The following is a 25,399-nucleotide window of genomic DNA, read 5'->3' on the forward strand; positions in this document are numbered from 1 at the left end:
GCCTTCAGAGAAGGATCAGGGGGACAGAACCTGGTGCTTGTAGAAGTTCTTGGTGCTCGACTGTGTAGAGTCGATTTCAGGGCGCTTTGCAGCTTCTGCAACAGAGTTCAAGAGGGGAGACAGCTGCTGGTATCGGGCGGCAAGCAGTTCGGCGAGCGAGGATGGACAGACTGCTGCAGGCTGGCCTACATGGTGGCTCAGGGTCCTGAATCGTTGTCTCAGTTCTGGTTGGCAGGTCTGAAGAACTGGTCCAGGCGTCTAAGAAGAAGTTGGCGGCTGCGGCTTGAAAAACAGTCAGCGGTGCAGTCAGTTGCAGCTGGAGGGGCTTGAATGTCCTTTAAGGGGGACGCTGGTTGATGCTTGTCGATGCACTCCTAGCTTGTTAACTTAGCTTGTGTCGTCCTTTAAGATGGACGGCCCAAAGCGAAGGAGTGTTGGCGGCAATGGCCTTGTCCTTTGTTTGGTTCAGAGACTCTCTGGCACTTCCCACCAAGGAAGCTTTCCTGCAGATCCTAGCAGGGCACACTGTGTGCTGGCTGGGTACCGGTTCTGGAGCTGCGGGAGGGTACTCTGGATTCAGCATCTCCCTCTGTTTCCGGGGAGATGTTTAGGGGAGGGATCTTGCTTACCTCTTTGGAAAGCCTGGCCTTCCTTCACTGGCGGAAGCTGTAAGGCAGACTGTACCTTCAGCCAAGGTCCAAATGAGTTCTTCTGGTTACTCCTTGCAAAGTCTTCAGATGATCTCCCCGAAAGAGGGGCTCAGCCCTCTTTTAAAGCCAAATGAGCCACAATGATTGGTGTAGGCTAAGCCTACCTTAATAAACTAATCCTGGGTCCCCACGCACAATCTCCTGTATGCATTAGGTCATAACCAGAGTGCTTTGCAACAGAAAAGGTACAGGGGTGAAAACATGTCCCACCCATCTTCCTGTCTGTTATGAATCCAAAGGTCTTTCAGGTTAATCAAGCTCTCTGTGGTTCCTAATAGAAGCGTCAAGTCTCCCTTGAAGCTGCAGCGAGAACAGACTTTGTCTCCTGTAAACCACATTTTGGTACCTTCTGAGTAGGTTCCCCCTGCGGGGGCTGCCTACTGTAAACACCTATGCCCAGACATGACAGCTCACTGTCATTGATAATTTAGGGCCGGTGCTGGCATCAGGTTGACACAGTGCATATGAAAAGTGTGTTGGGGTTTCCTGTCTCCTTTGTTGAGCCTCTTCAGCCAGACCCCATGTGGGCCTGTTTGGATTAAACTTTGATTGCAAAGCAGCCACCAGCAGCAGAGCTTAGACAAAGGGAAAGGGTGGATCCATGGAGCCTTTGTTAGTTAATTAGGCTGGCCATGGCAGGAGGAAGGTTTTGCCCTCCCCCTTCTAAGATGCCTTGATGTACTCTTGCCTGTCATTTCCCAACTGAATACGACAGGAGGGACGGCACCTGTAGGCTGTGTCCACCCAGAGTATCCAGGTCTATCTGTGTGTCGTGCAGTGAGTATAGGAAAATGTGTGCGGCATAGCCCCTCACATTATCCGGAGGTTGATCTACCATCATTCAATTTCACTGAATTTTTTTTTTGTTAACTAGGCGATTGCACACCGACCACACGGATGGTCAAATTCCTCACACTTATATTGGAAGCATGGGTGGGGGTGCAGATCGAAAGTCGCTATACGTTTTCTAACGCAGGTTTGCACGTGTTCAATTTTCAAAGTTTTAATGTTTCCTAATCTCTAACTTTTTTTCCCTTTTTTAAAAATGTTTATTTTTTGTCTGCTTTCAGGTTATCGGCCTCAAACAAGTACTATTTTGAAATTCTGCACAAGCAAAACGATCACGGCACGGATCATGTGGAAGTGTCGGTACGTTAACTGATTGTGCCCGCCGCACTCTGTGCCATTGCATGTAGTGCTCGGCCACATTTTATGTGCCCAAAAGTAAATCCGTTGTACTTTGGTGTAAAATTTGCTTTGTAGTAATCCTCAATCACCTAAAAAAGGGTACAGTGAGAAAATGTTTACATCAAATTGACCTTTGGCATTTTGAGTGTCCTGTGGGTGCACGTGCCCAATGCTTATCTTGGTCACAAGGTTGTTAAAAAGCAACTTTCGTATTACCTGCATCTAGTTTGTTAATGGGCCACATTTAGAGAGGTTAATTTGATCTTGCAAACACAAGCCCCTTCGTCCAATCGCCGAACAGACGACGTGGTTAGAATGATAGATGCACATACTTAGACCACCATCCTCCCTAGAGGACTTGTGGCTCCCTACCACTGCCCCACGCTGTCATCCCATGCCTCCCTGCTGTCTGACCTCAGTTTCCAAGCTTTCCGGTTACCTAAATCCCTCTCAGACCCCCATATGTCATTGTGCCTAACTAGTCTCGTATGTAGCCTTCCCACTGCGTAACAAGAGAAGCACACAAATCTCTCGCTCTCCTAACCTTTAACCGGAACGTAAACTAAGTTCTACTAGGGTGACCCAAAATGTTAAAGTTCCTAAACCTTGGGTTGCTGTACAAACAGCCATCCAGGATGGGCTTGACCCCAAACAACCCCAGCCCTACGCAGGAGGGCGCGCATGCTACGCATACCAGCTTGCAGCCTACCTCTTCCATGCCATCCTTTATCCAACAAACAGACCAGGACAGAGAAAACTCTGGATGCGCCTGAAGACCCTAATGCCCTGCTATTAAAAAGGGGGAGCCTTATGCCTCCCCCTCAATCCACTGTTGAAGCATATTTAAGCAGATAGAAACTTTAGTGAAAGCGCTCATGGAAAAGGGACATCTCACACATTGAACAGCACACCCAGTCTTTCATACCACCTGCTTTCTGCCACCTTCAGCCTTCGTTAGAAAAATGCATTTATGTTCCTTTACTCACCAAAGTGCCACCGAAGGGGAACTGAGCCACTATCATTTCTTTTATTTGCAGTGGAGGCCAGCTCAGCCCGGGATGAAGTTCACCGTCATAGGCTCCCAGTACTTGTCGCTGTTCTGTAGTAAGTTCATTGTGTTGTGTTATGTGGCATTTGTATAGCGCCTTTTACCATTGGTATGATTCCAAAGTGCTGTAGGTTGAACACCCTTGGGGACCGTATTCCAATGTCAATGGAGAGAGTAGTGTAGTGAATAAGGATTAACGTGAATTAATCGAATCTAAAATGTCTGACGGAGAAAAACCCAACGTTCTTTCACTGAAAATAACTTTAGATTTCCTCTCCGCAGACATTTAGGACAACCCTCTTTCCCCCACGCCCTTACTTAGCGGTGGGTGGCACACCTCCTTGTGTGCCGCCGTCTTCTGCATCCCTTTGCAATCCCAGTTCCCTTCACTTGCATGGATGGGAATCAGTGCCGCGTGGTCCTCTCTTCTTTTATTCGCCCTAAACTTTATTCCAACTTGTGCAGGGAACACTCCCGTAACTCCTGCTGCCCTTGTTCACTGTAATGCCACTGAATGGGGGAGTTGTTAGAAGGTTTCCAGCTGTAAGTAATTTTCATACGGCCGAAATTCGGTCAAGTCTCCCATTTTGGGTGTGGGTGCAGCAAGGGCGGATTAAGTGGTGTGTAGCTGCATTCTAGTGCTAGGCATGGTGCAGTGGTTGTTTGAGATCAGTATGATGTGTGCAGCAAGGCCAAATGGACTTGGGATGCTGCGTTCTGGCGGCGGTGGAGTTTTTTAATGGGATTGTGTGTGCAGCTAGGCTGATTTTTGTGGGATATAGCCGCTTTCTAATGACTGTTGAGGGGATCATGGAGGTCTATAAGTATGTGTGCACCTACACTGAATTAATTGAGGGGTATAGCGATGGAATTATGCCTGTAGGGAGGCCCAGATGAACACCTGCCTCCTTTTATTCATTGATTTTCTTGCCATCTTTCTTTCAAAGGATCGGTCCTGTGTACTCCTACTCCCCTCTCCATATGGTCAGATCTACAGCAAAAGCATCCATGAATGTTGACTGAGTGTGTGGGGAAACATACTGAACGCATGTGGAACTCTTGGTGCACATGATGTTGGAAATTCCAGTTGACTAGTTGCAAATGGTTTCTCCCAGACCCAGGTGGTATATGGGTCTTTTGAACACTGTACAAGATATGTCCAGGACAAAAAAACCAGGGGAATTGTATTGGTTAAATGAAAAGTCTAACCAACTAACGCACAACTTTAGTCCCCTATAACCTGTTCCAAGATGCAACTAGAATGGTCTACATAGATGCCCAGACACCCCTACAGCAGCATCTGCATCCTATGGGAGCCATTTGTAACGAGTTTTCTAGAAATCCCACCAGTGGATGCAGAGATTGTTTCTCCGCTGTTTATCCAGTGTCTGTCTTTACAGGTTTTGGAGCAGCGAAATGGTGAAATGGGTTTTTTGGTTTTTATCCATAGTTGTATGCAGTCGCACTTGGAGCAGTCCATGTGCTAGATGGAATTACCAAAGAACGATCAAAGAACCAAATAACCAGACCGACTAAAAGAATATGGGAAAGTACCATCTTATTATCGGCTCAATAAAGTAGGGAAACCTGCTGAACAAACAAAATGCAGGTCACACAAACTCAGAATACATTTTGATTAAACAAAGACTTTATACCCCGATGTACGTCAGCTATGGTGTCATCCTACGTGGCAAATAGTAAAAACCTATTGGGCGGAGGGATTGGTTAAGGGAACATATACACTTATATTTTTGATAGGTGTTAGTAACACAGTTGGCTGCCCCCTGACTGGTAGACACTGTAAGGAATGCATGGTATCAACAGGAAGACGGACACAAGTGACCACAGTATAAGGGTGTTTATTGAACTTTCACAAGAGTGATATAATGCCTATGTAAACCTAAATCTACAGATGGGAGCAAGCTACGACCATCAAATCATAACAATGCAGTCCTAGTGGAGTCTTGTCAAATTAAAAAGGGCCTATACTAAAAAACCTATTGCCAATCCGTACCTCTAATTTACAAAATAAGGTGGGGTGATGTTCATGAAAAAGAAATAAGTGTTCACAAACGATAAGTCAGGATGTTCAGGCCGTTGGTCCCCCTTGCCCACGTTTTCAGCACGGGACAAGGCGGTTCACTCGAGCAAAGCATGCACTCTGGCTTCTGCGGCACGAGGATACAGTTCCATTTTCACAGTTCAAAACCTTCTGTGTCCAAGCGTCTCTACTTCTTGCAAGTCTCTTGACTCAGAGGGCCTGGTATACAACAACAGAAAAATGTTATTTTCCTATTCCGGCACTCAATTTGGGTGTTCGCCCCGGATCTCCCTCAACTGGCCTCAGTAACTTTCTTTTGCTCAATTAGTCTTCCCTCTGCCAGGCTCAGACCAATTGTGATGTACATAAAAACTATCAAAGTATCGAAGACTTTTGAATGTGCACATGGTTTAGCTTGACCCATTGCATGACCACTTCGATCTCAATATTCCTTTTTCTCACACTCAGCATCAGTTGGATACCTAACAGACTTTTGAATGAGCACCCAGGTGGTGCCGGATCACTATGTGTATGGTATCTTTTCTTGGCCTCCCAAAGTTCATTTATAAAGTTCAACTGCTCCTTTTTAGTTTCCAATTATATCCGCGTCGCTCTTTGCAAATGCCTCGCCCATTGTTCTCTTTGTACAATGTTGCCGCTTGCAACTGTGCTTCAAAACACAAGCTGGATCGGTATCATTCCCTCCGACTCATCGGCTGTGCTGTCTTTTCTGATGCCACTTTGTCGTTGGAGCCAAGGACCGTACCAAGGCAGCAATCGCTTTTCCTCGCCTTGGTTATCGACACGAGAGAACCCCGGGTACCTCCAACACACTGTTCAGGTTTGATCAGCCTTAGTTCCTGGTCTTCGGTTTCTTCCTTTCCAAGGCTCACGAAAGTAGCAGTCTTTAGTGGGCACAGGTACTTCCCTCCTTGTGACCCTCTCTGGTCTCTCCATCCTTCTCCTTGTATTAAACTGCCATCTTGCAACGGCTGTTTCCTCATGTGGTTTCCCTCGTTCAGAGTGTGCTTTCATGCTCAGCCTGTTATCTGTGTGGGGAAGTGTGATGGAAGTCAGCTGTGTGTAATAATCCATAAATGCCTGACCTTGCTTGTCCATGGTGTTGGGATACATCAGGTATACAGCTCTGGTGTTAATTCATTTTTGCTCACAGCAAACTGTCCGTGAGAAACTGCTTGTGTCTGAAAAGGGGATGGGGAGGTTGAATTCCTAGGTATCCTACCTGGTAGGATGAGGAAACAGTGTTATTGGGAAGGGGATACTGTGTCTCATCCTTTGGTGTCCCACTTCTACACCCCGAGGAACCCTCATCCAGGTGATTCTCCCGCACTGGTCCACCCCCAGGAACTGGATCCAAAAGTGATGGCGTGTCCTGGCCACCCGGATGACAGATCCCCGGGGACTAGTGGTGACAAACCTTCAGGTTTCTCACAACACGCCTTAAACTACTTTTGACAATGTATGATACAGATTAAGAGTAGAATAACAGCAGCAGATTGGCTTCTGCAACATTGTATGATCAATTGCTACATGGGCCCTTGTGATTGGTTGCATTCTCTCCTAACCTTGGACATTTGACTGGTTAGCAGCACGTAAGCAAAATGAAACCCAGGTGCAGGGAACATCATACTGCTTCCAACCTGTCCACCATCTCTCAAGCCCTAAACCAAGGCTGCTTCTTTGTAGTTTACCTTGCTGAGTGGTCTCTTCCTTTGGACTTTTAAGGGAGTGTATGTACATCGCTATCTTCAGTTGGAGCCTAATGAATAGGACTTGTTTTTGAGTCTTGCACCACCTGTGAAGAGACCCCGATTTTGTCCATTTCGACCTTTTATTTAGTGCTATTTAATTCCATTATGCTGGGTGCTATAACTCCTCCCTGCCTCTAAAGACTTGGTTGCTCCCTCTTGCATATACTTTCTGCATCCTTGATTGTTCGATACTTATGAATGTTCTTCTTTTATTTAAACTAAGAGAAATAGGTTGTGCGTATGTAGCTTATACCCTCTTACTCCTTTTGTGTCTTGCAGTTGCCGATTGATGTGGCATCCTTGATTCCAAGCCAAACAGATTTTTTTTTCTCTGTGCGAAGCAGTTTTTCCAGCACCTGTCGGCTCTGCAATCCTGGTCTCTCTCCTTAGTCGTCTTAGCTTATATTATACTATACCGGCGTCCATCTTTTCATCATGGACACTTTGTCCATGTTATATTTACTACCGCAGCAAGCTTCTATGTGTCTCATTCTACCTTGCGTTTCTGTGTATGTACGTTTACTGCATCTCTTCTTACTTATCTTCTCAGTATGTATGAGATCTTTGTACTTGCATAGCCAGTTACTTTGTTACTTCAGTTCTCATGTTTATTCTTTAAGTATTTGTGTATTGTTTCAGTGTGTCCTTATAATTTCTTTCTGACATTACTTTACTCTCATCTGGTTTCACTTACAGCTCTTCTATGTTTGATGGCGTATGCAGACATCCTTCAACCTCCTCAATGCAAGGGTACATTCGACACGGTTGTCTAAGTGTATAACGTCTTTCATATCTTCGATGCAGTATTGGGATGATACCTGGTGTCACGGACTGTAACTTCTTGTCCTTTCAATGTGATGGAGGTGATGGGCTGGGCACTAGAGATGACGTGTACATCTGTCTCTCTACAGTTGTCTTTTTCATTTTACCCTGGCCTTTTCTGTAAGAGTTTTTAGTTTCACTTAAACATGAGAGTTTAGAAAATGGATGAATTTTGTCTGTTTTATTCTATTTTATTTACAGCTTCATGACTCGCCACCAGTTTTTAGATAATCTGTGTTAGAGGGTTTCGTATCCCCATGAAGATGGTAGCCTCAAGCACCCTCTCATTCACCTGCACGTAACAGTGCCGAAATGAGGGACACAGAGCCAAGAGAACGTATGCTTTCTTTAATCTTAACTTTCACTTTCTGCTGCGAATGTGGCAAATCCCCCCTGCGCTTGCGCAAGTGTGCATAGGTTCTATTGGCTGTGTCTGGCGTGACGAGACTCCTCGTCACACCAAGTTAACTGTGTTTGTGCTGGACACGACAGAGGAGTGTCTTCAGTGCTCGGCCACATTGCCTCCTATTTATCTTCCCCAAGATCCCACTCCACCCATCATAAAGTGGGGATTTTCTTTGTAAATATGGCTTATGGCTTAATTTTTGACTTGTAAAATCATCACTTGACTCTTTTAGGTGATATTGTGTGGCTTAAGTCTGTTGGGCATTGTAGAAGTGGTACCTTGGACTAGTCTATGGTGCAGGTCAAATACACTTGTTTTTGTTGGTAAAAGTGGGCCTATTACTAATCAGGCCTTGGCCTGGTTGACCACCTTTCTCACCGTTATGCGGATGACACTTGGTTCTCTTTCAGGCTGCCCTCAGCCATCTCTGCTTCTTCTCTCATACCAGACTGTCTGGCCACAATTCTGGAATGGTGTGCCGCCAATGATCTCTCCCTTAATGCCAGTAAGACTGAGATCCTCCTCGTTGGGACACTTGCTCCCCCCCTTTCCTCTCTCACTCTGGCCACCCACTCTGGGCCCTCTTCCTGCTCCATCCTGTGATGCTAAGAACCTTGGTGTCCTCTTCGACTCCATCCTCTCCTTCACTCCTCACATCTCTGACGTATCTAAGAAGTCAAACTATCAGCTGAACCTCCTCGGAGGTATTCTTCCTTTTCTCACTTTCACACAGAGGTTCACTGTCTCCAGCGCTCTGGTTCTCTCTAGGCTGGACTATTACAACAGCCTTTTTCTAAATCTTCCTGCCTCTAATCTTCGACTTTTACAACTTATCCAGAAGAGGAATGCAGGACTGGTCCTTGGCCTCAAGCCCAGGGATCGTATCTCTCCAGCTCTGAAATCCCTTCCCTGGCTCCCTGTGGCTGCCAGGATCAAGTTTAAGACCCTCTAGATCGTCCACAAGGCTTTCTAGGGCCTGGGACCACTCTAACTCCAACTTTCTCTTCCAAAACATATTCCTTCTCGAGCTCTCCGCTCATCCACCTCCAACCCTGAGGGTCAGACGCTTCTCCAAGCAGAGAGTTGGGAGCAGATCTATCTCCTCGGCTGGGGCCTCCCTCTGGAACAGCCTCCCTGCCTCTATCAAACTTGAGCAGAACCACCTCTGGTTTTGGAAGCAATTTAAGACCATCATTTTCGCTTCTGCTATCTCTCTTCCTCACCCCACTGGCAACCTGTTCACCCTCCCAACTCGGGCCCAGGCTGCTGCATGTCCAGTTGCCCTCACACTGCCTCTGGTATCCCCGGCACTTAAGGGTCTGTATCTGCAACCCTACAGTCCCATTTCTCTGCACTTATGAGCCACCCGCTGGCTGTTCTTGTGAGTTAACTGCACCTCACTCTTCCCCTCCCCCTGGCACTTCTCCCCTTCCCTCTTCCCCACACTTGCACGATCTAAATGATACAAGGCCTAGTAACATTGTTATTTTGTCCTCCCTTTGTTTCCCTCTCTTTGTCTTGTCACGCCTGGAAACCCTTGTGTACAGGCGTGTTATAAATGCCACTTCATATATCATATCATTCATGGTGCAGCTACTGTGGTAGTTTTTGTTAAGATGGATTTCTGAACTCTGATCTGGAGGGGCAGGGGTTCAGAAGGCCAGCCTAGTTTCTTGGAACAGGGTAACCCCTGGACAAGCCAGACCAATCAGGGTAGTGTTGGCGGCGGTGAAGACTAAGTCTCAAGAGGGGTGAGGGTGATGGAAAGATATCAATGAGCACACAAAGCAAGGACACTTACAAATTACTCCAGACAGGTGTTATATTAAAAAATATAGACACATTTATTACAAGGCCTTTGTAACATCGACCATAGCAAAGAATCACAATAATACTAAAGTAAACCAACACATCACAATCAATACAATATATATACAAGACCGCGGGGTCTAAGGTGTTAGGAGCACGTAATATGTAGACCACCTAGATGGGGAGGGAAACAGGCAGTGCAAGGAATCATTAGACCCAGTTCGACATCCGAAGGAGCTATATGCTCAAAAGTACCTGCACGCGCTGGTGCCAATGGACAAATGAGGGCCTCTTCAAGGATATCAGGCAGTTCCGGAAGGTGAATGAAGCGATGCAGAACAAGTCCCCACTACTCAAGCAAGGCCTCCACTTGTGGGCAGAGGCAGGGTGAGAGTGCGGGATAGAGTCGCTATTTCGCAACAGCGGTAGAAAAGAAACGGGCTCCTGCGCGAGGGGCCACCGGTAGGGGTATGGAACTCACCGGTCCCCGATGCAGGCAGACCCAGACTTCTCCAGTTCAGTTCACGTTGCTGGCAGGTTCAGCTGCAATAATCGGGACGTCTCGACACCGTGTAGATTCTGCGTAGCAGGATGCAGGGCTGAGGGTGTCCCAAATGCAGCAGACGTGCACAGGTTGTTACCACAGCAGGGCAACACAGCAACTGCATTTACTCTGGTCCGGGCGCACTCGTGTCACTTCAGACCTGGGAATGCCAAGTGTACGAATTCGGTGTGAGGGTGCCGTGGACACAGAGCACGCAGTAAACCACGTTTCGAGGACTTCCCCGAAACGGCGGTGGTGACAGAGCAAAACGTCCTGCGTAAACTGGTCAGCCCACTGGTTGGCCCAGAGACACTTCCGAAGAGGCTTACTTGCAGGGTTTGATGAAGGTGCCGGGAATAGGTGATCCCACTATTGCAATGGGTCAAAGCGCCTTCGCAGACCTTCTAGGACGATCAGATGCAGAAGGGTCTCGCAGGACGACAGCAGTTCAGGGTGCCAAACCTTCAGCGGGTCACCAGCGGTTCCTCGACTCAGCTTCTTGTTGCAGGATACTCGGCTCCTTATCCCTTGTTCGGTGTGAACTCAGGAGATCGACATGGTAGTGGTGTTTTCAGCCTCCTCTTATCCAAAGTTCCCTCCATGCCAAAACAGAGAGGGCCCAATGGGAGATCTGCTCACAAACACTCACACCATACGTGGACCTATCACGGACCACGGTGGTCCCAGGCATTCAGGACACACTAGATTCTCTGGCACCCAGGATGTGTATTGGGAACAGACATCCCAGCCACATCCTGGAGGCACACTCAAGGCATGCAGAAGCCCTCGAAAGCGTTGTGTTTCGCGGGAAAGTGCATGACCAAATAAGGACTGCCCCGGGTCGGCTCGACCTGGGGGAAGGTGAAGGGGCAAGACGGTCAGCGGACAGGACAAAGAACCTTGTGGCATGGCCATTTTGGGAGCCAGGCCAACTATTCATGCCAAACGCGGTAAGCACGGATACATGCCGAAAAAGGGTTCAAAACACAAGAGAAACGATAGCTGCCACCAGTCCCGTCTGTGACACACTTGCACAGTTCATAATAAGTCCAGCGAGAGTTTCTAGGGCCTTTGGAACGACTAGAGACCCAAGAGCGCGGTAATGTAAGTTACGGTGCACTCTTGTTTCATGTTGCACAAAAGCTGCAACATGAGGAAAGGACTAAGGGAAACAAAGTCTCCCAGTACTGACTGTCTTAAGGGCATGTCAGTTTCCCCATAAGAATTGAGCGAAAGCCCAGAGGAGTGCGGCGGAAGGCTGCGCTTCTCTGGCAAAGTCTAGATCAGGGTGTAAAACAACAGCAAAAGGTTTGGGGGTTGTCACATGGAGGGAAAATTACATACAATATGAAATCTTTCCTAACACTTTTGACCCGTGGTATTGAACAAATATTCTTTAAAATGCACAGTAAGCAACATATTTTACCAAAATATCCCCCCCCCCCCTGCACACTATTGACACTGCATGCCACAAAAGGAATCATTTGTAACTTTGGGCCCGCGCTTTGTTGCCTGGGTACATTTTATGTCCTGCCCAGTCCCGACCCTCCAGAATTGCTGTTTCAGGCTTGCTGCTAAATAGAACTTAGTTTGTTACTACATATACTGAAAAGGAAAGTTATAGCCTTAAAAAATCAATTGATCACCACCGACCAATAAGGATGCTGTAAAAGTCATCACATGACCATTGATGCCACTCACAAATAACATCACAGGAACTGACTTCACATCATGTTCAACACAAATTGACTGGCTAGTACCTTGTTTACATTTTTTATTAGCAATCCTAAGTGAAAGCTCGATGTTGTGCCATGTTGATAAACTGTACTTCAGGACAGGCACAGACAACGTTTTAATAAACCAGCAGAAGCTGAAGCCATTGCCTTTTAACGGATTAGAAGTCAGATTGCTTAAATCGCAGGGGAATGCAAGTCCATTCACATGATTGCAAGTGGCAACAGAGTGGCAGTGATTGCTACCATCCATAAATAATTAAATAAAGCCAGCTTTTAAATCATGCTTCCTGTCGGAGACCAGCCTCTAAGCCGGGACCAGGATTTGGTGCCTATGAGCAATCCCCCCGGTCCCGCCCTGATGGCATTTAATAAATGGAGAACAAGAGAGGAATCCAATGAGGATAGCTATGTCCCCTGCACACTTTCTGTAAGGCCAGAGACGGCCTAATGGAGGTTAAGTAGAGGGTTTTTAGCAATTATAATCACTTAGAGTCTCATATGTAGGCAATTTCAAATAAAGAATTCGATAGTAAATTTGTGTTTATAAAAATCAATTTTTGCTTTTTATTTGTATCTTTGTAGCCCCAACGCGTTTCGAGTTATGTACACTCTTCAACAGGGGCAGCATATTCAACAATTAAAGTCTACAAAAAAGAAAGATTACATACAACAATATATTAGCATTTGTTTAAAGCAACTTTTGTAATTCAGTTAGTATGAACAGTGAAATCATGATAGTCAGTGTTGAGGCAAAATGCCTCTCTTTTTTTAATAATAAATAAAACATCCTGTCATCTGTCTTCACTAGTGACCCCGTAATTACTCAACATGAGAAGAGCAGATACTAATATGAAGAGGTATTCCAATTAATGGATGTTAGAGTTATTGGTCTATGGTTTCAACACATTTCTTTTATACCAAAAGTGGCCCAGCGAGTCCTACCCCTATACTCAGTGCGGGGTAAACTTAGAGAGTGTATTTCATGAGGTAGGAAAAGTAAATATCTAGATTGGGGTAATGACCCTCCAAGGATGGTGAGAATAGGTTAATATGGATGGTGCACGAGTTAAAGATAACGTGCATGTTAGAAAAAAGGGGGGATGAGCAGCATATTAATGAGAAGGAAGTCATCATCTTACCAAAGATTCAAGGTTAAGTAAAAGCTGATGGATTTAGTGGTCAGAAGTGGAAGCCAGCCGGAGGAACTCCAGTCGTTTTAGAAAATATCTTTTCTTATGTATATTTGTTCTATATGAAGCACTTAAGCTAAGTGCTATATAATAACACATCATTATCATTTGGCCTTGGACGTCTGCTTGCATTCACAGTAATTTGGTAATATGGGCCTATACGCAATGATATAAAAGATGCATATGGTGATCCATTCTTGTATGAAATGTATATCACTTTACAGCAATATCGTAACTGTATTTTTCGTAGTGTACTTAGAAACAATGCTATGTGATGCCACTTCCTGTTTTGTCAAGGGGTGAAAGGTTGTGTTCCATCGCTTCCTGTGATGTCACTTCAGGGTGGGTCAAATGACATCACTTCCTGTTATGTCACCAGAGGCCAAGGGTCATGTGATGTCATTTCCACTACCCCTGGCATTTTGGTGACTGGCAGGAGTCCTCTGAAATCTATTATTAATATTGCACTCTATAGGAAATGTTGATGCACATTTTTTTAGGTTTAAAAGGTGTGCACATTTTATACTTTGCTGACAACATGATAAGAAACTGGGCTATTTTCCAAGTGTTCATCATTATTCTTCTGAGGGGCAAATGTTTATGGAGGTGAGTAAAATACTCACTCTACGCCACTTCCCGCTCCACCATCTGCGCTGCATGGGATCCCCCAGGAAAAAGGTCAATTTCCACCACTGGTCTTCCTTGCTGCCGTTTGCATCACCTTGTCTTACCCTGCAAGCCGAGTTAATTGCCCACCATTTCTCGCCTGTCTGCACTATCTGCTGTCACGTAGCAGGCCCACAGCTCGCCTTCTGCTTCTTTTCTGAATTTCTGCCCTGCAGTCAATAACTTACATGTTGTCAATCACAGATATCCAGCCTCTAAAGCCGGCGTGTTGAATGTCACCTTACTTAATGTGCATAGTTGGAAAACAGCACTTGGTAGGTGGACTGAGAGGCGAGTGTAAAGCGCAGGTCTCTTTAGTCCAGCTCCTGGCACCTGTTTGAAAATGAGTGCTGCTCGTGATGTGTGGCGGCGTTGGAGTAACTAAAAGCACCAAAAATAGGAAGCCGAGTCCCTATGGCTCAATTTCTCTCCAAATCAAGGGTCCCCCTCCCTTATGAAATGTTTCTCAGTAAACGCAGTCTTTGTCTGTACTGCAGTCTCTCAGACGTTTTTCACCTTTTTTCTCAAGCAGGCTACCCTCTGTCCATTGCTTTCCAGGTACCCTCCCTCTCTTTCCTGGGTTGACAGCAACTCCCAGGTTTTTTGCACTTTTTGGGGCTAACGGCACCTCTCTGATGTAAATATATATATATATATATTTTTTTTTTTTCGGGATCTTGGCACCTCCCGGTGTCTATGTGCTTTTCAGGCTTCTTGTCAACTCTCAAGTTTGAGGAGCATCTGAGTCTGTGAAGTGCCCAGTTTCATAAAAAAATTGCCCAGACAGGCCATTTTTCACCAAACGGCAGCCTGTAGGGGAACAACACATGCGCGTACTGCGCATACAGGAAGTGGGCGCCGCCACCCGTCAGCCAATGGTGAGGTAAGGCCGTGGTTTCGGGAGCCGTAGGAGTATGTGTATGCGTGTGTGCATGTGTTAGGGGGACCAGATTTTCAAATAAAAAAACTGCGACAGGGCAACTAACATAAAGGTAGGACTAACTTTTGACACTGGCAGCCAGGCACTACACTTCAGTAGCGGTTGAATGGGGGCCGGGGGGGTTTGTGTCATGCATTCACCATACTAACACAACAGAGCTAGTAGGCCTGTCGGAATGAGTTTCAAAAGCAGTCTCAGTTGTGCAATCGTTTAGTGCTACAGCTGACGATAAAAGATTGGTGGTTTCAGTCCACCCAAGGATGGCTTACCTTTAAACGTGACTGTTAGAATAAACACACATTCTAATTAATTTATCACAAACTACCACTGTTGGGGGTCGCCTGCCATGGTCATCCGGCAGGCGCCCCTGGGCGCTATCTCTGCTAGCGCCGTGCAGGCCCACCATGTGTGGGGTGGGGGCCTGCCATGGACATCCGGCATGGCCCCTGGTGCCATGGGCCTCGGCACCCTGGCGTGGGGTCAGAGCCTGCCAGGCCTCTGACTGAGGGGACCTCGGCTGCCATCCTGGCATGCGGGTCCCTCAGTGTCTGGGCGTGCAGGCCTGTGCCTCCACGTGTAGGCCTGGGGCCTACATTGATAATGAGACACGGACTCAGTCGTTCCTCTTTGGGAGTCTGCAGCCGCTCTGTCTCACGTGCCTGCAGGAGCTCCTTTTATTAGCTTGGGCCATGACACAGTCATGGCCCCTCTTAAAGGGGCAACACACGTGGGAGGAACACATCCCCTTAAAGGGGCAATGCACATTGGGAGGGTCACCCGTAACACTCCTCCTTTTTCATAACAAACAAACAAACGTGGCTGAACATACTTGCGTCCCAGTGGTTACAGAGCGACAAACTACTTCTTGCTTCAGACCCTGCTGAAACAACCACATGCTAAGCTATGACACGGCCACATGCATAAATAACTCAAAATGATAACAAAACATCACACCAAACACTTCTAAACCTACTCCGTGGGGAAACAGTCACGGGGTGAGCTACCGGTGGAATGTAGGCATTTCCCCACAGTTTACAAACCCTTTATTAACCTGGGGTTAGAACCTGCAACCATTAACAAAAACACCATGTTCTGCGGCTGGCGCTATGTACGCCTCGTATATGCGGGGCCACCGCTTCACCTTATGGCTCACTACGGAGACCACTCTAAGCATGTTAGTAATATACAGGTCCACAGCGGCAATGCACCAGATTACAGAGTCCTCTTTACGCAATCATAGGACCGCAGGATATCATCTCGCCTACTACTGGCGTCAGCTCAGGATTCACTTCCCGGGTCCAGGTCCAGTGACCGTACAGTCCATGGTCGGCAAAGCCGAACCTGGGGGTACCAGGGGCCACATCGGCCTCGTTCCCTGATGTTCATAGCCGATCAGCGGGACACCGGTCACCAGTCATCGCGCTTCTCCTCGGGCTGTTGGCGGGGCCCGTTGCTGTTGATCGGGCGCGGGGTGATCGGTCATCACCTGCCCCTTCTCCGGCGATGTTCCCCGGTCCGAAGTGTCTCCTTCCACCAGGACCGCACACGGGCGGACAAACCCTCATGCTGAGCTGCGACTCACTTCTCCCTGATGTACTGATCCCTAGGGTTGGGATCCAGGGCTTTCTGGTTTGCTAGTAAGTCACACAGACCTTCGATGTCGTAGCATGCAGGGTGTCCTTGGCGACCCGCTGTCTGGGCCCACCAGTCTGGCAGGCAGGGTGGCTCTTGTTCCGCTGTGTTCCGCTGGCACTGTGCCGGGAGATGACCACCTCACTGTGGGTCGACCTCCCCTTGTCCTTGTTGTTACAGTGCCCCTTCCTTGTCTGGCTGGCATCGCTGCGGGATTTCGCGTCACCGGTGCATAGTGGGACCCGCCATCTCGGATCACCTGACAGCACCCAGCGCCCCTTCCCCGGAGTTGGGGCCCCCATACGTTGTCAAGCCCTGCAGCACCCAGAATACTGGACGTCCCGGTACTCACAACTGTGACCCGTGAGTGGCGTGAGGGTGAAAAATCCCACATAGGCCATGGTGAGACCATGGTTGGCGCTGGGTCAATGCCAGCCTTCAATGGTACAGGGCAGTCATTGGTGCACAGTCCTTCGTCCCTTCCGCATAGTGCAACTTACTCAGGTGCCCTGTGCTCTGAGTGACGCTGTGGTGCTGGCGGATTGCTACTGCCCCGCCGCTAGTGCTGTGCCGACATGGCATACATGATCGCTCACATTCCGCTGGACTGAATGGCCTCACCCCGACCTGCCCAGTGCACCACCTCTTCATGGGAGTGTCACGGTCAACCTCCACTCCTTGGTCCTCAGGTGGTCCAGTGGGGACTTCCGTGGCAAGACGTTGAGGCCCCTTGCAGGGCGGGCACAGAGTCCTCCTTGTTGGTTTGTCCTCGCACTCGATGATGCTGACATCCCGGTGTACAATGCCCAGGGATTAGGACAATGAAACGATCCGGAGTACACTGCACAGGACGTGGGATGCTGATCTGTTCCCGCTCGGGTTCTGATGAACATGAGGGTGGAAGTCCCCGGTTGATCACAACATGGCTATCCAGTGGCCACCTACGGTGTACTGGGGTCATTTCTTCCTCAGGCCGGAGCACGCACCTGTGGTAGTGCACCACTCCTGACTGGATGAGGCTGGTACCGCTGCGCCGGACGTGGTGTGGGCAGCCACCTGTTCCTTGTTGGCCATGATGGGCTGGGCTCTTCTTTCACGGCTCCAGGCCGGAGCAAGTCCTTGTGTGGCCCCGGGGTGATGCTAGTAGGCCGGCAGGGCCACCAGCTCCTTGATCCTCCGATGGTCCAGTAGGGGATCTTGGTGGGAGGGTGTCGAGGCCGTCTGCAGGGCCGGCAAGACGTCTTCGTTGTCAGGGTGATCTATCTTTCTATGGCCCTGTCACTAAAGTGTCCAGAGTGCTGGGCGTCGGATGCTGAAATGTCCTGGCTTGGAGTTCTGAGGAGTGTCGATCAGCAAATTGCCACCGTTTGTGCGCCGAGGCCATTTGTTCTTCAGGCAGTACGGCGCACCCATGGCCGTGGGACACCCGTGACAGTTTGATGTCGACAGCGGGGTTCTGTGAATGGTGTCGGCAGGCACCCGAGTCTTACTCAGTTCCCGGGGCAGGCGTCTGCGCTTTTGATGCATTTAGATTATCCATGCACTGCCACATGACCGCCATCGCTTCCCTTCTTGTTTTCTTGTTGGCACTGTGCATGGAGGTGACCACCGGTGCAGGGCACAGCACTTCCCATCATTACTCGTGTCCCCGAAGTTCCATTGGAGAATCCTGCCCTCAACCACTTGCCAGAGGGGCCCGGGATTACTGAAGAGCCGTCACTTCACGCCCTTCTGCGCCGATGACTGGCGCCGCAGTTACTTTTAGTAATTTGTCTGGCGCCGCCGTTACTTTTAGTAATTTGTCTTCCCTTGAGGCCTTCCCCTCCATGAGCCCTCTCCTTCCTGGGGGGAGATGCGGCCTCACCTTCTCCGGGCGGGGTTTGTTTTGCGGGCAGGCTCCCTCCCTCAGGGATTTTCTTCCACACTGCGGCGGGGCCAGCAGCAGCACATGCGGCCGACGCCGCTTTCCTTTGACGCAATTTTCATTGTTTTTTTTTTTTTTTAGGGCCCGGGTGAATGTTGGGGCCGCCTCTGGGGGGGGCGCGGCAACTGTTTGGCAACTCCCCCTTTCTTTTTCCTTTTTTTTGTAGTGTCCACGCGGGTGGGGGAGGGGCACTCAGCTCACCTCTTTGTTACGGCTCCCGAGGGGGGGAGGCGGGGAAAGACATCGTCACTACAGGGCAGCCGGCAACCATTCTTCTCCCGCGGGGGAGGGGTGAACAGCCGCCTTCACTTTGTCCATCTTCTCTTTTTTTCTTCCTGCTCCGGTTCCCGGAGCACTGTCCAGCCCCCGTGGGCCCTGATGGTGGGGGCCTTAAGGCGGGGCGAGGCTCTGTCTCCCCACGTCCGCGGCCACCTCCACCGCCAGACTTGTCCTCACGAGGAGAGTGCATCAGCTGGCACCGCCCCCTTCACGCGGCACAGTGCCGCCAGCATATGCATTTTCACGCGGCCGACGCCGCGGGTCAGACCACCTCCACATGGTTGGGGAAGGCGGCTCCATCCGTTGTCTTCTTTGCGGCGGAGCGCCGCCGGGTGTGCATCACACCGCGGGGCAGCCCAGGCCTCCATCGCCCATGCTGACGCCGCGGATCAGACCACCTCCACATGGTTGGGGAAGGCGGCTCCATCCGTCGTCTTCTTTGCCGCGGAGCGCCGCCGGGTGTGCATCACACCGCGGGGCAGCCCAGGCCTCCATCGTCCATGCCACGGCGGTGAGGCGCAGGCCACGCGAAACCGCGGTGGGGCCGGACGCTCCTCTTCGAGTGCACCTCAGCGCAGGGCAGCCGGGGTCTACACCGACCATGTCGCGGCCACGCGACACCGCGGTGGGGCTTGATACTCCTCTTCCTCCCCCTTTCCACTTACTGGCAGAAAGGTTCAACGCGGGCTCGTGGTCCTCGTCGCCATTGTTGGGGGTCGCCTGCCATGGTCATCCGGCAGGCGCCCCTGGGCGCTATCTCTGCTAGCGCCGTGCAGGCCCACCATGTGTGGGGTGGGGGCCTGCCATGGACATCCGGCATGGCCCCGGGTGCCATGGGCCTCGGCACCCTGGCGTGGGGTCACAGCCTGCCAGGCCTCTGACTGAGGGGACCTCGGCTGCCATCCTGGCATGCGGGTCCCTCAGTGTCTGGGCGTGCAGGCCTGTGCCTCCACGTGTAGGCCTGGGGCCTACATTGATAATGAGACACGGACTCAGTCGTTCCTCTTTGGGAGTCTGCAGCCGCTCTGTCTCACGTGCCTGCAGGAGCTCCTTTTATTAGCTTGGGCCATGACACAGTCATGGCCCCTCTTAAAGGGGCAACACACGTGGGAGGAACACATCCCCTTAAAGGGGCAATGCACATTGGGAGGGTCACCCGTAACAACCACTTTCTTGATTTGCAAAATGCAGCATTTCTTAGTTGCGGAATTGTGTAAATCTGCCTATGGGCAGCAGCTATTGAAGACCCTCTACCCAAAACCAGGATGACGAGGTTTACAAATGAAAAATACTCTTAAGAAGGGGCAAACATAGCACTCAATTCCGGGACAGTCCCTGCAAAACTGGGAAGTCTGGTCACGCTAGCATGTGTGTATTTATGGATCTGTTGCGAGACAGGCATGGTATCAGGAGAGACACAGACACACGGGATAACATTTGAAAACCTTTATGAGATTGGTCAGGATGTGTGAAATGCCTAACTGGCCCTATTGCTACGGCTGGAATTCCCTGCCTAAATAAACGAAGGAATGTCAAAGCGAGTAAATTCAAACCAAGGAGTCTGTGTAGAAGCCTATGCTTGCCCTCACAAGGAATGCTAAAACAAAAGTGAAAGGGGTGGCTCAACTCAAAGGTGATAAACAAAGTGTGGAGCAGTTTCTAGCTCCCTTCTCGAAGTTCAGGAAACAGTTCTGATGAAAGGGTCTCAGAGGATTTAGACCCTCTGGTTTAGATTAGGAGGCACCTTTAACTTCAGTTCTCAAAGTTCTCAAAAGCAAGATTCTCAAGACGCTCAGGGTTCCCTTCCCCAAACTTCAGGCGCCTATTCACAATAATTCCAGTTAGTAAAAGTTCTCAAAATGGAAAGTTCACAAAAGGCAGTCTTGGTATATTCAATCACGAGCTCGGGGCTCCCTTCCCCAAGCTCAATGCAGTTCTCAGAAAATATCTTCAACTTCAGTTGTTCCAGTTCTCAAAGCAAAAGTTCACAAGAACCCCAGGGCTCCTTTCCCTGTGCTGAATCCAGTTCTTTCTGAAATAACAATGTTCACAGGTTCTTCTCACCTTGCTGTTCTTTCGTTGGAACCTCCTGGTCGTGGCGCAGTTGCAGACCACACGGTACACCCATTACAGGTCACTCAGCCATTGGATCTTTGTACTTGGCATAGTTTTGCTTTATGGGCTCTCTCCAGGTATGTTAGGGCTTCATGGTTTAGGCACAGTTGTAGGCAGCACAGCCAACCCGTTACAGGTCACGCAACCAGTTAACCTGGTTCAGCCCTCAGCCTCTTCTTTCTCGTGACTTTCAGTTTCATGTGTTCCAGGTACTCCTCTGCCCCCCACCCCATAATACTTTAGGACTTTCACTTCTTTTCAGGGTTATGTTTACATTTTGTGTTTCGTCATGTCGGCTCTTTCTCTCTGACCCATACATCCTTCTGGCTCTCTTGCCTGATTCTGGCTTTTTTAGCTCGCTTAATACATTTGCACGCTTTTGCTCCCACTTAGCTAGCTCCCCTCGGCAACTTCTTTCACTTCTCAGTCAGCGACTTCGGGAGTTGCAGTTCAATACAATTTTTCCCCTGATTGTCAGTTACCGCTTAGGCTTTTCATTCATTCTTCAACTCGTATGCCTTTAAGAGCATGCCAATCATATGCAATCCCCCGGCTACTCTGTACTAATTCGGATTAGAGGCGTGTCAGGTTTCTTTCGTATGTAGATACTCACCGGCGGTAGCGTCTGGAATTCTGGCGTTCTCATCCTTCTTCACAGAGGTCCGGGTCTTCCCACCTGCCCCTCAGACGGCCCTGGGTGGGACTCCCAGCCAGGGTAACAGGCAGTCTCTGGCCACACGAAAAGGGACCACCAGCATACACAGCTCCCTTTAGTTCCCCTCACTGGCTCCCTCGCCAAATGAGCACCGCCTGCCTTCCAGTGCAGACTTCCAGCGATTCGGTGCTCTGCTCTCTCTGGGACATTCACGGGTTGGATTGGCCTTCCTGCTGCTCCTCGCTATCTTTGTGCTCTACTGAGGTTCTGTCTTTTATACACCTGTACCCTGTTAAGGGCTTCCATGTGTGCCTCCCTTGAATGGCTTGCCTGACTTCAATCATGCCAAACACTGGGACATGCCTGACCTTCAAAGCTCCCAGGCTTACTCTTTCTCTTCCCAGCACCAAAGTGGTTTTTCTTATAGGTAATCTTCATGAATCGAGGAGGCCTCCTCCTCTTCCCAATAGTTTGTGTACTGTTGAGGGGGAAGGTATAGTCAGAGTAGCCTATAAAGGGGGAGAGGGTGTAGGATGGGTTATCTTCAGGACAGGGGGAAGGCCATGTCTCTACCTCTGGCACCCTCTCTCTCTCGCAGTATGGTAGTGATGTTTCTTATAAGTACCCTGCATTATTACTGATAGAACTTGCTTCTTCTTAGTATTTGGCAGATATGACGGAAGGAGAACTGGAGAAGATATTTCTTCAGATTATGGGGAATTTTCCCTTCCTTTCTTCCCAGAATGGATTTGGTACTAAAAGTCTGGTGGTACTTCAATTTGGCTGGATCCTGGACTGGTCCTAACACAAGGTGCATGAGGAAAATTAGACTTTCTTCTTTGGTGTCCCCTTCATGCCCCATTGTTTCATAGGGTTGGAAAAAGGCCCATTTGGTGGGGTTGACAATAGTCCACGAACGCTGGGGGAGGGGTGGAGAGGTTAGGCTTCGGAAGGGATAAGTACCGTGTCTCGTCTTCAGGCATTCCCATTCCAAGAACCCTCCACCCAGGCGATCCTCACAAGCGATGGCCCTCCCCTGACCACCTGAATATTAAATCTTTGGGGAGTAAATGTGAGAAGGCCTTCGGGTTTCTCACATTGTGTGTGTGTGTGTGTGTGTGGGTTGCATGTGTTTGTGTGTATATGAATGTCTTTAAAGTCGGGAACGGGAGGACAGGTCAGGAGTTTGGGAGTGGCAGGGGTGTCACCACGGAACGCACAACAAGGCAAGGGGGAGGAGGGCCATGCAGAGAAAAGGGGTTGCAGGGATTTCCCCCCTGTGGGACAGACCATGTAAGGGGGCCCCTCCAAGGTAATGATGTTTCCCCACAGTGCCGGCACCAAGCTCAGGGAACCTTGCTTCGATGAAATCAGCCTGCGGGGTAAAGTCTGAGATCCTTTCTCACTACCTCTTCAGATATAGGTGCTGTTCACAGTTCTTGACACAGCTCAGATTTAAAATGCTTTCAAGGGTTTTCAGCGCCTCTCCGCAATCCTACACACTCGTTCCCGTTTCCCAGCTCCTCTCTGGTTCCAGGTGTTTCACGGGGTTCTCTGGACAATTTATGTTCCAAATGCTTTTCAGAGATTGCTGCCTTGCTCAGGTTCGAGGTGCTGTTAAGGGTTCTTGATGCCTCCCAGGTGCTTGTTGGATTTCTAAGCACTCCTCAACTATTAGGTACTTTTTGTGGTTTGCAACATCCATTAGGTTCCAAGTATTTTTCAGGGTTCAGTGCTGATTAAGTTGTGGGCGTTTCTCAGATGGTTGTTGTGAAGAGCCAGGAATGAGACGCGGACACACAGAGCCCATAGTTTTGGCTATGAACTTTTATTTAATGATTAAGGGGTTGGGAAATGTCTCGCTATCCCTATGCTAGTAGGTGGTTTCCCTACATCAACACAAACTAAGGGTCGGTCTGTTGTCAAGATGTCCAAATCAAACTGTCCTGTGTCCAAAATCCTATTCTGGCCCTCACACTTCAAACAAAACTGTAAGGTGAAAAGGAGTAATTTCTTTACCCTTGGCAGTGCACAAGTTGTTCAAGTTCCAAAGTAAAGGCGTAACTTTCACACAAGTTCCAATGGATACAATCCGCAGTTCTAGGGAAATGTTCCCTTGCCTAGGTTTTCTCTTCACCAGCACACTCCAACACAACAGTTCTCAGGGGTATGATTCTTCCTTAAATGTCTCTGTACAACAACAAAAGTGACTTGTATGTTAAGCAACTCGGCTTCACCTGGTATACTCCCCTGCCAGGACTTTCCTCTTTTATGAACTTCATTTGGCACACTTGTAAACTTCACTGTGCCTGGTGTACTTTCTTGCCAGGGCTTTCCCTTCATGAACTTTATTCAACACACTCGTAAACTTTGCTGTGGCTGGTCTACTTTCTTGTCAGGGCTTTTCCTTCAACCAATTTCGTAATCTTCACTGTGCATGGTATACTTTCTTGCCAGGGAGTTTTCATCCATCTCTCAATGCACTTTTGAACTTGATTCACAATAATGTTTGGTGGTGGGCTTAATGTGTGCCCATTTTCATAACTTCTTGTTTTTCCTCTTTGCCAATATCCATTATTACATATATTTTGGCTCACTTTCTCCTTTGGAGTCCTCCCTCATGTAGCCGCTCCCAAGATCAGGTAGCGGCTGCCATCCCCTGGCCACATGGGAAGAGGTTACTGCCGGGAAAGGAGTGATGGCATTGTCGGATTCATCACATTGTTCAAGCATGCAACTTCTTATTTGGCAGTCAGGTACTCAGAGTCAGAGGATGTCTCTATCAGCCTCTTAGAACAGCAGCTTCCTCCTTACTCAAGATGCTGACAACTGCTGTTTGCTTGGAATTTCTCTCCTATTGCCCACATCATGTGTGTTTGGTTGAATCTCCTTTTGTTTGTTTCAGCCTCCTCTTTTGTCTAAGGGTTGCGAGACTAGTTCTTTCTTCCTATCTTGCTTTTCTTCTACCCCTCCTCTTGGCTCCGATTGGTAGGGAGCTTCCCTTTATTTTCAATTCAATTACCTTTTTGAGTTTGTTTGGAAATTGTATCAGAGACATTATCCTTCTCTCCTCGGTGACACGAGTTGAGTAAAATAGACCATAAAAGCATCGGCCATTTTGGATTTTGACAAGGTTTGTTTGTGGCGACCACCACAAAGAGCAGTTCCATTATGGAGAAAAAGGTTGCTGAAATGGCAAGCTTAAGTTAACCCACCAATTTTGTTCTTGGTGTAAGGTGTGATTCCTCACATATGGAAACAGAATCTCTTTCCAGGCATGCTAAAAATCTGAGGGGCAATCCAAAACAATTTGCTGAAGCCTTTACCTGGAAGACTGCAGACGGAATGATGGTTTCAGCCAAAATGAACCAGAGGTTGTGAAGGCATAGCAACCTCATTTGAGGTGTGATGATCTCGGGGATAGGGACTAAAGAGGTTGGCATTTCCCTGCAGAAAGATTTGGTCTGATCTGTATAAAGCAGTGCAGTTTGAAGTTAGATGGACTAGTATATTTTAATGTTAAACGCCCCTTCTTCATTGAGTAGTTTAAATGGGCTGAGAGTTGATTCTTAGAATAGACGTGTAATTTTGTAACGGGTCCTTTTGCAAATACACAGGTGTGGCTGATTTGGGAAATGGCCGTCATTTAAAGTCATTGATGGGCCTCTGCAGTGGTCATGGCAAGTACTCCATTGAACCCTGTCGTTAATTGTTAGAGTAAATGAAAACCGGTGTAATAGGTCAATCGGCCAGAGGTTAAGGAAGTCCTACCTTTTTTCCATGTGCAAAAGTTCCCTACCGTCTGGGGTGTGTCAGTGCACGGTAAGCATCTCATAGGCCTGGCTGAGCGTGGTAGAAATATCTGAATAGTGAATGCATGATTGCATATGAAAGTAGCAAATGCAAACATTGAGTGTCAATG

At 48.6% G+C, this 25,399-nt stretch overlaps 1 protein-coding gene across 1 annotated transcript in view; it reads left to right on the plus strand.

Moving 5' to 3' along the window:
* B4GALNT3 (beta-1,4-N-acetyl-galactosaminyltransferase 3) overlaps positions 1–25,399 on the plus strand; it is a 946,759-nt gene that overhangs the window by 755,871 nt on the left and 165,489 nt on the right. The window contains exons 8-9 of the mRNA XM_069628599.1: positions 1,781–1,859; positions 2,936–3,002. Of these exons, the coding sequence (XP_069484700.1) occupies positions 1,781–1,859; positions 2,936–3,002 (146 nt within the window). The remainder of the gene's footprint in view (positions 1–1,780; positions 1,860–2,935; positions 3,003–25,399) is intronic.

The sequence above is a fragment of the Ambystoma mexicanum genome, chromosome 12, assembly GCF_040938575.1.
Source record: "Ambystoma mexicanum isolate Mex_15411 chromosome 12, UKY_AmexF1_1, whole genome shotgun sequence".
Lineage (NCBI taxonomy): Eukaryota > Metazoa > Chordata > Amphibia > Caudata > Ambystomatidae > Ambystoma > Ambystoma mexicanum.